Source organism: Oryzias melastigma, unplaced genomic scaffold, assembly GCF_002922805.2.
Source record: "Oryzias melastigma strain HK-1 unplaced genomic scaffold, ASM292280v2 sc00384, whole genome shotgun sequence".
Classification (NCBI taxonomy): domain Eukaryota; kingdom Metazoa; phylum Chordata; class Actinopteri; order Beloniformes; family Adrianichthyidae; genus Oryzias; species Oryzias melastigma.
Window position 1 is genome coordinate 39,384 of NW_023416981.1, and position 13,212 is coordinate 52,595.

Below are 13,212 nucleotides of genomic sequence, written 5' to 3' on the forward strand. Positions count from 1 at the left end.
TACAAGCTCTGTTTTATGGATTTTAGCACAAAGGAAAAATTTAAACTCACTGATATTTAGAAGCTGTTCATTTGACAGCAATGCATTATCTGTAGTAGAAGAAGATGCAATTCTTGCAATATTTACAGATTAATCTTAATAGATAACTATTTAATTCAAATAAATGTAAATATTTGTTCAAAAATATGTTTACTTCTTTCAACTAAAATCAATATAATTAAATTTGAATTTATTTTAAAAATATCGTGATAAAATCGAAATCGTGAAATAAAATTTAAAAAAATCGTGATTTTATTTTTCTGCCATATCGCCCAGCCCTATTTTCCGCTATTAACTTAAGTGATTTCAGCTGTAAATTTCAGTATCATCAGCAGCCAAATTCAGCTTCCAGCATTCACACTAGCATTATTGCAGGTAATGCTATATATCTAGTTCGTTTGATTGCAGTATGCAATCAAAATATTGTTCTTTTTTATTAGTTTGATTGCAGTATGCAAACTATTGTTCTTCTGTTTTCTTCCGTACGTTTTTCAGCGATCCATATCTTCTGCATACTTCATCTGTTTTTTGTCATTCAAGTATCAAAATGTTCAGCTTATTGAGGACATTATTGCTCTCTTCTGAAATCTCTTCTGCAACTTTTTGTTTTTCAGCAATTTAACAAAATTGATCCAACTTTTCCCATTGAAATGCATTTAAAATCTCTTCAGGAACTCCACATTTTCTGCAGTTTTAACTTCTGCATACTTTATGCTATTCTAAAAATTAAAAAATGTACTTGTTCTGCTATTTGTGGACTTTTCTGCTGTCTTTAAACAATTCTGCAAATTTTTATAGTTGTTGAAATTTTTTAAGTTTTTCAAATTTAAAATGACATTGAAGTCAATGGGGACAGTGCTTAAAATTCACTGTTTTTTAAAATGTATCTCCTCCTACAAATTTTGAGTTACGGACACCATTCAAACTTTAAAATGCAGTGGAGGGATGAGGCTATTCAGGTATTACTTTTCTTGTGGATATCTCTTATAGTTTTTGAACTACAGCTGTTTGAAATCAGGCAATTTTGGACTTTTGGGCCGATTTTGACAGTTGCTACAGCGTGTGACGTCATCACTCATCACTCAGGCCTTTCTTTAGAGGATTTCTCTAAAGACAAAACTTTTCTGAACAAATCGCTGTAACTCCTGAGTCGTTTGTCGTAGAGTCACAATTTTTTTCACCAAAATGTTTGAATTTTTGTTTAGATTCGTTTAAAATCACCCCCAAAGTCATGGGTTGAGCAGTTTTTTCGCAAGAGCCCCAAGTTTGAGACAAAGTCCACCCAAAACGCCTATACTTTCCCATTGTTCAGAACACGAACACTTTTTATGTTGTGGACTGTTTTTAAATTTCCATTGTGAGAGCACCTTTGAACATAGAAAAATGAAACTTACACAGATGATAGCCGAAAACCTCGTGGTTCTTACAAGGGTTCAACTGTTTTGATATCTGAAGCAGTTTTAAAGATATAGACATTTGTTTGAAACATGTCAAATTGCCATTTTCCCATTTGTTAACATAGGATTTTGAGGTGATGACAGGAAGGATGAACTCCTCTCACTTCAGATCATTTTCACAAAAATGTTATGTTTGACACAAATAAAACATATTTCTAAATTCTTATGATTCTGAGGTTTACAAAACTGAAGGAATTATTCTGATCGGACGTATGGTCTTTGGCTATTTTAGCTTTTACTGGGGATTTTCGGGGTACTTTGGAGTTTAGCTAATATTTTAGGAACATGCTAGCTTTTGTGTCTAATTTAGCATCTACTGATGTTTTTTAGGCAAATTATGAATTAAGCTAGTATTTTAGCTACAAGCTAGAATTTTAGGCTTCTTTAGCTTTTACTATGGGTTTTCAGTGTATCTTGGAGTTTAGATAATATTTTATGAGCATGATAGCATTTGTGGCTAATTTAGCATCCACTGATGTTTTTTAGGCTAATTTTGAATTAAGCTAATATTTTAGATACATGTTAGCAATTTTTTATATCATTTGGTATTTTCACTAATTTCTGCCTTGGTTGTGGTATTCAAAAAATTCAAACATGTACTCGTTCTGCTTTTTATGGACTGTTCTGCTGTCTTTAAACTGGTTTTCAACTAACCTGGATTTTTCAGTATACTTGTGTGTTTTTCAATTTCTGTTTTTGTGCAATGTATATACTGCCAATATTGCTTTCTTCTGCAATTCCTTCTGCAAATAGTGATTTGATTTTTCTGCAAAAAATAGATTTTCACAATCCAACATATTCCTGCCATTCATTGATAATATTACTTATTTCTGTAATCACTTCTGCAAATTGTTTTTCCACAGCAATTTACCATTTATTGACAACATTGCTGATTTCTGCAATTTTTCTGCAACTTATGGTAAACTTCAGCTTCTTCAGTTAAAAATTATGCAATAAAGCAACCACCTTTATCAAATCTGTAATTAAAGGTATTTCCACAGGAAATGCAGTTTTCTAGTTACATTTGTTCTCTTTCAAATAAAAATGCCCCACAGACATGTTAAAAAGTCAAAAAACAGGATTTTCATCGAAGGGGGACTTTGACTGTAACAATTTTTTCCAGAAGACCAAGTAATGCTTCATCCAAATCCTGACTTTTAGAAGGTAAAAGTCTAGAGAAATATTTGACTTTTCATCAGCATACCTTTAAAACAGGGGTGTCAAACATCTGGCCCGCATCTGGCCTGTCTGATGGTTTAATCCACCCCAGTCGTGGAGAGAAAACAATATAAGGATGTTGAAAGAAAAAGCAAGTTTCTAGCACATTCCTGGGTCAAGTTATGGTTCTTTAAAAAAATGGCTGCAGTGCATTGGGGGGCAAAGGGGCAGAACAAGAGATCCAGAAATAAACAGCATTTCTTTGCAAGCATGCAGCACATCTGGGTAAGATGCAGTAAGGTTCCCTACTAGTCTTATCGCTGTTAAGTTGCTATAAAATTATCAGGTGAGACACCATAATTACCAAAATTGTGTTGTCAAAAAGATCATATTAATAGCTCTAATAATGAAAATAATAAAAATGTTTGAGGCATTTTTTTTAACTGAAAAACAAAACAAAACAAAGAGACAAGTTGATATGTTGCTATTACGTTACTGGTTCAGCACACTTGAGATCAGACAGGTTGAATGTGGCCCCTGAACCAAAATGAGTTTGGCACCCCTGCTTAAAGGGCTTATATTTTGAAAGGATTGGGTGAAATGAGCACAGCACAAGTGAGAAGCACAATCAGACCAAAGTCTAACATCTCAAAAATAGCATGAACTGTTTTTGATCATTCATTCATCCTCTGGATTGCTTTTGGGTCACAAAGCCAACCCAGCTATTTTTGGGCAAAGGTGGAGGAAACGCTGAACAGGTCTCCAGCTGGTTGGAGACCACCCACACATGCAGAGGGAGAACATGCTAACTCCACACAGAAATATCCCAACTGGGATTTGAACCAGGCTTTTCTCACTGTGAGTCAATCATCAAGTTTTGTTTCTGTGCATCACTTCATACAGAAACAGTGAATAAAGAGAGAAGGACCTGCAGCTCACCACAAGGGGAAAGTCCTCTTCTTATCGCGACCTAGTCGACTGCGGTTGATGGTGGTGGAGCAAGGAACTGCGTCTAGATGATGAGAGCTGTTGGGCAGCGTGGGAACCCACTGACTGTTCCTCTTTGCTTTCTGCTCCCTATAGACAGATAAATTCTCTTCATTCTTTACATTGTCATGACTCTAATGATCTGCATAAAAAATTTGCTTCAAACCTTCAAGACTTTGCACACAAAAAAAAAAAAACCAAAAACACACACATGCACACACAAATGCATGCCTCCTTGTTGCATTCCCCCTCGCTTACACCGCCAGTGTCACGGCTCCGTTGCGTGCGCCGTAGTCTTTTCGTAACATTAAAAGTGCGAGAGAAACTTCCACTGCAGGCGTTCACGTCCTGCGTCTGCAGACTGACCTCTGCGTCTCTGCGAATCCGTTTCGTTTGGTTCAAATTTTGACGGACACCGCAGCTGATCGTCATCACTTTCTGTGAAGTTGGGGCTATTCACGACTTAAACCGGAAACCACGCGAGCGAATTTAAAGCGTATGCGGTATATTTTCAAAATAAAACAAACTTTCTGCTGAACTCGCCGGTTTCAGCGTGTCGTAAACATTACGTAATTTACGTGTTACTCAAAGTGTGTTGCAGAATAGCGTTGTCAGTCATAACCATGGACGAGGAGAAGCTGATCATAGAGATCCAGCACTACTCTGTCTGGGCTGAGCTTTCACAGGATGTTGCTGGAGCAGCAGCCAGTGTAAGCCATCGGCTCTAGCTAGTCCACTCCCGCGACGCAACGAAGCCTTGACGCTAGCGGTGTAAGCCCGGGGTTAGTGTTTGGGGCACCTGAGGTAGGCGGGGGGCTCTGTGCTGATGGAGACAGCTTTGTACTTCTCATCGTTTCCTTCCAAGATCTCTTCAACCTCGGAGGCCTTCAGCAGCGTCACACTGGTGGCCAGTTGAGTGTAATCGTGGTCTTAAAGGCAGAAAACATATATATGCCGTGATGTTCAGAAGGTGCAACACCTTTCTCCAGAGTTCTCCGTGTATCATGCAAGCAGATGAATTCTCTCCAAGAGAAAGAAAAAGACTTCTAACAAAAAACAGCCAAAATGAAGAGAATATTCATTTGTATTCTCAGCTTTTACTTGTAAACTATTACTGTAGCAGTAAGACCTAAAAAGTTGAATTTCAACATTTAGCAACCTTATATTTTTAAAGTGGGGTGGATGGCAAGCCTAACCCGGCTTCATTTTATAATAAATATTCCCCTCTACTGACCGTGTGACGATTCCACTATTTTCTTGCGTTCATCTACCGTTGCCAGTTTTCTCCATAATGACGGGTATCTTTTGTACAGTGAACCTCTAAACATTCGTAGGTAATTTCCCACCTGAACACACAAAAACCACAGAAAACTTGTAAAACATCTGCCACCATATTCCAAAGAAAACATGCTTATTAGAAGCTGTAAGTCAGGGCTATTCAATCCTGGTCCTCAAGATCTACTACCCTGTCTGCACTTCTTCTTCTTCACCTTTCGGCATATCCTATTATCCTATTATAGGGTCGCCATAGCGAAACAGTACCCATTTTACGCCGGATGCCTTTCCTGACACAACCCTGTACTTGAAGGGCACAGGGACCCAGTTAGGCAGCAGCGTCAAAGGTCTTGCCCAAGTACCCAATCTGGATGGAGATCAGTGGACATCCCGGGGATCGAACCCAGGTCCCCTGTGTGCAAACCCTATACTTAGCCCACTGAGCTCTACCCTGTCTGCACTCCCTCTACTTTATACTGCAGATTATTTTGATGAGTGCTCCTCAGCCAATCAGAACATGGACAAACTTGAATCAGCAGCAGGGAGGGAAAAAGAATGCTGAAAAAAAGGCAGTGGTAAATCTTGAAGACCCAGATTGGGCAGCCCTGAACTAAGCACTTGCTACCTAAGTAACAAAAAAAGTTTACAAAAACTTTTAAAACATCAAGTAACCAAGTATATGTATACAGTTATAAAGTCAAACAATAAAGCATACCAGTATTTACTTTCATTGACTGGGGCTACTTGTTTGAGCTGAACAACACGAGTTTTTCAATTCAGAAAGGCTGACCCAAGTCTTTTCTAGAAAGACTCTATCACAGGCTGACTAAGTAACTGTGTGTGCATTATTTGAAGACCATGACAACATGAGAACCATCCATCAGAACACACTCCAATCTCTTTTGGGGTCACAGGGATGCTGGATACTGTCAGGTAAGCGTGGGAACAACCTGGATGGCAGGAGGAAGCTGGAGTGTCCAGAGAAAATCCACAAAAGGTGAACATGAAAACCCCTCACAGAAAAGAAAGCTAGGATACAAACCAGTGAAGGCTTTTTTGCTGTCAAGTGAGAGTGCTCAAAGCAATTTACAAGACATAAGGGTTAAACTCTCATATCTCATCTTAAATGACAAGTTACATACAGTCACAGTCCCATTCACACACCTTCACACACTGATGGCAGCTCCACTGCCTTACACTGCATCAACCTCAACCCCCAGGAACAACGTGAGGTTCAGTGTCTTTCAAGGACACTTGGACACATTGGTGGAGAAGATGAGAACTAAACCGGAGATCCGCCCATCAGAAGGTTGACCTCTCCACCCAGTTTTGTAGAAACACAGAAGCTTTCAGAAGACGTTCAGTAAAGAACATAAACATATTTAATCTAAACCAATGCGAACATTTTGATTTAGGATTATCATTTAGATAAAGATCTTTGTTAAAAGACCTCAGTGGAGGAAATATTTCAAAATAATAAAGATAAAGAACTGTGATAAAAACCTATGCAGACATTACACGAGAAAGAACAGATTCCAGTTGTTTTTTCCTGACACATCTACATAAATTCTATTTCCTAGGTTAATATATCTTCTTGATAGAAGTGTCGAAAATGTAGGGTTCCTACCTCTATTGTCTCTTCATTATGGCTTTTGGCTTTCTAAAAAAAAAGCTGATAATTTCTGTAAACCATGAGTTTTATTTCACTTTCTATAAACTGAGATTATGTTAAAGTCCTAAAACTAACTGTTGTGTTTTATTTGTTAAAAAAAAAAAGAAAAAAGAAAAACTAGACAAACTGGACACACACTTCATTCATTCATTTATTTATCCATGAAAGAGTAATAGACCCTTTTCACATGATGTCACACATCGCTGGTCAAGTGCAAAGTCGCTTCCGGCGTCTATTGTTTAGAACGGCAAAGCTGACAGCTGAATGCTGTTTAAGGTAATTTTTAGAGCCGTTAGGCGATTAAAATTTTTAATCGCGATATCGCAGTGTCCTGAGTTAACTCGTGATTAATCGCAAATTAATATGTGGCCTTTTTTTTAAAGGAAAATAATGTGGAATTTAACAGTTTAACAATTTAACACACGACGTGTCCAGCGGAGCTCACGATGAATATGCCGGCAGACAGACAGCTATGCTGGGGTTGGATCACGCTTAAACCTCCAGAACATTTAAAACGTCCCCCGGTGCGCTTGCTGTTCGGAACGTCGGGGGTCCGCAGCTCTCGGGACGCGGCGCCGGACGCGAGCTGGTACCACCAGACGTGGTACTGGACGCGAGCCGGGTTAGGGTGCAGGAGTTCTCCAGGTCCTAGCGCCGGCTGGTTCTAGCTAGCAGCTCGGTGCTTGGAGACCCGCCCGTGATCTAGTGAGAGCAGCTGGTGAGTTAGAGGGCGGGACGCCCGCGCGCGCGGTATGGATATGACAAAATCCGCGATTAATGCGTCAAAAAAATTGTCGGCGTCAAGCACATGTCAGATGAATGCGTTTTTAACGCGACAAATCTGACAGCTGTAGTAATTTTACATAAATAATAAAAGTTAACCTAACCAAATGTAACCGAAATGTGTACAATATTTATTGTATAAATGTCCTACCCAGTTAACCCCACTAGCAATAGCTTTGGCAATGAGGCATGGAGCTGCAGAAGATCTTTTCTGACCAGTTAAAAGTTTCCCTTAGTTAGCTCAGCCATGGTTTTAAGGTCAATCCTCCTTGCTTTTATTCATAACTGTGTCACATCTCCTGGAAAATAAAGGTATGAAATGATCAAATTCATTGAAAATGTTGCAAACAAATAGGTAAGTGACTATTTCAATGTAATGTTATAAAATACATTCGCCCAGAGATTTACTTTTTTTTTTTTACTTTGCCACTCTTATTTTGAAACCTGAAAGTACGCGGCTCGATAGATGCTCTGAAGATTTTCATTGAACCAAACCATCCCTGTTTTACATGTTTTACAATTCCTACAATGTTTATTTTAGAAATGACCTGGTTGTATTAGTTTTCCCCTCTTTTTACAATTATCTAAAATATCCAGTAGAACAGCAAATAGATGTATCCTTGTAAGAGATTTAAAATGTGGACAGGCAAATGCAGCAATGAATGTCTTTGCTGCAGGTCTTAAATGTGGCTATCATGAATTTCTATCAGCTTGATCACACTTAAAAAAAAGTGCAAATAACATCAGCCAAAATAGAAACCCTTAGAATATTATCTGCTCAAATGAAAGGTCAATAGTTTCAATAAAATCTAAAATATTGAAGGATTATTCAAATTTGTATTTAGATTTGTGAATCCAAGACAGAATCTTAGAATCTAAGACAGGAAATGAAAATACAGTTCAGCAGGACATTCATAGAATAAATATTTTTTTATATTTGTCTGTTGAAATTGGTAAGGTTACCTTTTATTATTCATGTAAAATTGTGTCAAACAGCGTTCAGCTGTCAGCTTTGCTGTTCTAAATGCAAACACCAGAAGTAAGTATTCACTCTTTTAGCCCGGTTGCCATTTTGTCTGAGTCTGTTCAAGTGTTCATTTCAGCCACTGAATTTATACAAATTAATCAGATAACCCAGCAAAACTGTTAAGAAAATGGAATGTACCATCAGGGCTGCTTACTATCAGAAAAAGTTTAAAAGACATTATTATCCGTTTGAAGCTAAATCACAACCAAAACTATTTGTTGTCCAAAAGCAAAGGTCTTTAAGTATATAAATACAGTCAGATAAAGAGGTTGTTCTAGTATTCATTCCTAATGAAGACTAAATAATGACACATTTTTTAATAAAATAAACATATCTTGATATTTTCAATAGTTAGAAAAGGAAAAAGCATGATGGTATATCCCATGATTAGACTTAAGTCCTGATTATATAAAATGTAATTTAGACTTGGTTTTCTCACATTACTCATTAAAGTCTCTGCAACAGGATGATGTTACTTGACATGGAAAATGGCATATACTTCAGGAGTGTTTAACTTCCTTCTTACAAGATCCAAATCACTGGACAGACACGGTCCCATTCTTCCATAAACACACACGTTTACATACTGACGGCTGTCATACTGCTGTCCGAAGTACATTTGTTAAAAATGTAGCACATACAAACAAGCATGTAATACTTTGTAATTCAGATGACCACACTTTTAATACCGAGGTGAAGTTAGTTGGATATTGGATATTCGACAGACATTCGCTCTGGGCGTAGTTAGGGACCGTCAACAAATTAAAGTTTTTCTTCAATAGCTTTTATGTTTTTATAATTAAATGGTCCAAATCCCTCTAGAATATTAAATTTAGCTCTGACCTATCGGGGTCAGCAACTTAGATTCACTTTGGAGACTTTTTTTTATTTTTTGTCAGTTTTTATAAGTAATTGATCCAAATCACTCTAAATTATTGAAGTTGACTCAGATCTATCGGGGTCAGCAATTTAGATTCACTTTGGGTGTTTTTTGTATTTTTAGTCATTTTTTTTACTGTAAATTTACGCGCTTTTTTTCAATAGCTTTCAGGTTTTTATTGCTAATTGGTCCAAATCACTCTAGAATGTTAAAGTTAACTAAGATCTATCGGGGTCAGCAATTTAGATTCACTTTGGATGCTTTTTCCTTTTTTAGTCATTTTTTTACAGTAAGTTTGCGCGTTTTTATTCAATAGCTTTCAGGTTTTTATCCCTAATTGGTCCAAATCACTCTAAAATATTAAAGTTTGATTAGATCTATCGGGGTCAGCAATTTAGATTCACTTTGGAGGCTTTTTCTATTTTTCGTCAATTTTTTACTGTAAATTTACGCGTTTTTCTTCAATAGCTTTCAGGTTTTTATAACTAATTGATTCAAATCACTCTAAAAGATTGAGGTTAACCCAGATCTATCGGGGTCAGCAATTTAGATTCACTCTGGGTGCTTTTTCTATATTTTTTGTTAATTTTTTACTGTAAATTTACGCATTTTTTTTCAATAGCTTTCATGTTTTCATAACTAATTGGTCCAAATCACTCTAAAATATTAAAGTTTGATTAGATCTATCGGGGTCAGCAATTTAGATTCACTTTGGAGGCTTTTTTTATTTTTTGTCAGTTTTTTACTGTAAATTTACCAGTTTTTCTTTAATAGCTTTTATGTTTTTATATCTAATTGGTCCAAATCAGTCTAGAATGTTAAAGTTAGCTAAGATCTATCGGGGTCAGCAATTTAGATTCACTTTGGATGCTTTTTCCTTTTTTAGTCATTTTTTTACAGTAAGTTTGCGCGTTTTTATTCAATGGCTTTCAGGTTTTTATCCCCAATTGGTCCAAATCACTCTAAAATATTAAAGTTTGATTAGATCTATCGGGGTCAGCAATTTAGATTCACTTTGGAGGCTTTTTCTATTTTTTGTCAATTTTTTACTGTAAATTTACGCATTTTTTTTCAATAGCTTTCAGGTTTTCATAACTAATTGGTCCAAATCACTCTAAAAAATTAAAGTATGATTAGATCTTTCGGGGTCAGCAATTTAGATTCACTTTGGATGATTTTTTCCTTTTTTAGTCATTTTTTTACTGTAAATGGACGCGTTTTTTTTCCAATAGCTTTCAGGTTTTTATAACTACTTGATCCAAATCACTCTAAAATATTAAAGTTAACTAAGATCTAATTGGGTCAGCAATTTAGATTCACTTTGGATGTAATAACTTATTGAAAACTTTCAGTGTACATATTTTTAAACGTCTTTGGCACAACAGCTTAAAGGTTATTAGACATGGGATAGTATGACTTACTGAGTAATATTTTTAAGGCTTTAACTAATACCGGGAAGAGTTCAAAATTAGGACCAATTAGGGATAAAAACCTGAAAGCTATTGAAAAAAATGCGTAAATTTACAGTAAAAAATTGACAAAAAATATAAAAAGCACCCAAAGTGAATCTAAATTGCTGACCCTGATAGATCTAATCAAACTTTACTATTTTAGAGTGATTTGGACCAATTAGTTATGAAAACCTGAAAGCTATTGAAGAAAAACGCATAAGTTTACAGTAAAAAATTGACGAAAAATAGAAAAAGCCTCCAAAGTGAATCTAAATTGCTGACCCGATAGATCTAATCAAACTTTAATATTTTAGAGTGATTTGGACCAATTGAGGATAAAAACCTGAAAGCTATTGAATAAAAACGCGCAAACTTACTGTAAAAAAATGACTAAAAAAGGAAAAAGCATCCAAAGTGAATCTAAATTGCCTACCCCGATAGATCTTAGCTAACTTTAACATTCTAGAGTGATTTGGACCAATTAGTTTTGAAAACCTGAAAGCTATTGAAGAAAAACGCGTACATTTACAGTAAAAAAATGATTAAAAATAGAAAAAGCATCAAAGGTCAATCTAAATTGCTGACCCCGATAGATCTAATCAAACTTTAATATTTTAGAGTGATTTGGACCAAGTAGGGATAAAAACATAGAAGCCCTTAAATTTACAGTAAAGAAAATGACTAAAAAAGGAAAAAGCATCCAAAATGAATCTAAATTGCTGACCCCAATAGGTCAGAGCTAACTTTGTTATTCTAGAGTGATTAGGACCAATTAAGTATAAAAACATAGAAGCTATTGAAGAAAAACCTTTATTTGCTGATGGTAAAACTTTAATTTGTTAACGGTCCCTAACTATGCCCAGAGCGAATGTCTGTCGAATATCCAATATCCAACTAACTTCACCTCGGTACTTTAAATGGCCAAGGCCAAATTGGTCGCAAAGCAATGAGCTGGATCGATGTCAGCATCAGAAGACCCTCGAGGGCCAGAAGGAAAATGTGTTGTTCCAGTCAGATGGGACTTGTTTGGTTTCGTCGGGAAGAACATTTCTTAGACATAAAGCTGTCGTCTAAAACCAAGCAAGATTGTATTTTTTACGAGCAATGTAGAAGAGAGAGAGAGAGAGAAATGAGCCGGTTATGAAACTTTTCTTTGTTTCAATTAAACGGAGAAATCGCGTTAGCTAGCGTGCTAGTGATCGCCTAGTTGCGATAAGAAAATCAATGACTTTGACGAGGAGATTCGGTTTTCATAAAGTGTGTACCCAGACAACGGCGAGGTTTATTCTGACGAGGCTCACAGCATGAAGTCACTGGATTTGGACACGAATTCTTTTCTTGTGAGAGCCTTGATCATAGCTATGTGAAGCAGCTTCCGGAACTGCCATCGAGCTGAATAAAAGAAAAAAAAAACCCAAAGAAACAATCAACAGAAATAGACCAACCTCCGATCCAATCATATAATACTCCCCATCTTCCTCGAGCTGAAATTTGACCGGTTTTTGTCCAAACGNGCTGACCCTTCGCAAGTCAGGAGTTGTGACTCTGGATCAGTTGGTGACGGCAGCAGGACCCGAACTGACGGACGTCTCCTCTCTGTGTGCTGCATTGGGTCTTCAATCTGCCAGGATGGGACAACGTCTCCTGGACCGCTGGAGAGGACGGCTGGATGCGAGGGAGAAGAGGCTTTTGGTCCAACACTGCAGCGGGACTGCTGCGCTTATCTGTGATGGACTCTATCCGGAGGTGTGGCTGAGCCCGGATTTGGGTGATCTTGATGGACAACTGCTTCAGCCCTTCAACCCCAACAGCTTGACGCTTCACTGTGCAGACAGGAGGACGTTATACATCAACTGTGTGAAGGTTTTGAACAGGACGAAGCTGCAGAACCGTCTTCCCTGTGCGTGGACCGATCGCTTCAGTGGAGGAGAGGCTGGACCGCATTGGAGAGTTCTCTACAAAGCTCCTATAAGGAAGAGAACTGGAGATCTCCAGTGGCGGATCCTACATGGTGCTCTAGCTTCTAACTCTTTTATCTCTGTTCTTAACCCCACTGTCTCTGACCGTTGCCCTTTTTGTGACTTGAAGGAGACGATTTTTCATGTTTTTAATGAGTGTGAGAGGCTTTCAGAACTCTTCACTCTTTTAACGTCTGTGTTTGCTCTTTTTGATGTGGTTTTTTTGAGACGTTGTTTTATTTATGGATTTGGATACAGGAAGGACACCAAAGAGAAGTGGCTACTGTTAAATTTTCTTGTTGGTGAAGCCAAACTTGCAATTCACGTCAGCAGGAAACAGAAGATCGCAGGTGAACAGACTGCTGATGCGGTTTTAGTTCTACGTAAGAATATCCGCTCCAGGCTGAAGTGGGACTTTTCATTCTTCAGACTGACTTATCGCTTATCCTGTTTTAAAAAATTGTGGTGTTTTAAGGATGTTCTTTGCTCTATTTGTGATGGTGAGCTGTGTTTTGCTACTTTTCT

The 13,212-nt window shown here is 37.4% G+C and overlaps 1 protein-coding gene across 1 annotated transcript in view; it reads right to left on the bottom strand.

The window, feature by feature from the left end:
* LOC112141799 (SWI/SNF-related matrix-associated actin-dependent regulator of chromatin subfamily B member 1) overlaps window positions 1–12,242 on the bottom strand; it is a gene marked incomplete at its 5' end in the record, with an annotated part of 29,353 nt that extends 17,111 nt beyond the window's left edge. The window contains 4 exon segments of the mRNA XM_024264961.1: window positions 3,594–3,731; window positions 4,441–4,570; window positions 4,876–4,987; window positions 12,175–12,242. Coding sequence (XP_024120729.1) covers window positions 3,594–3,731; window positions 4,441–4,570; window positions 4,876–4,987; window positions 12,175–12,242 — 448 coding nt within the window.
* Window positions 12,243–13,212: the final 970 nt, after the last annotated feature.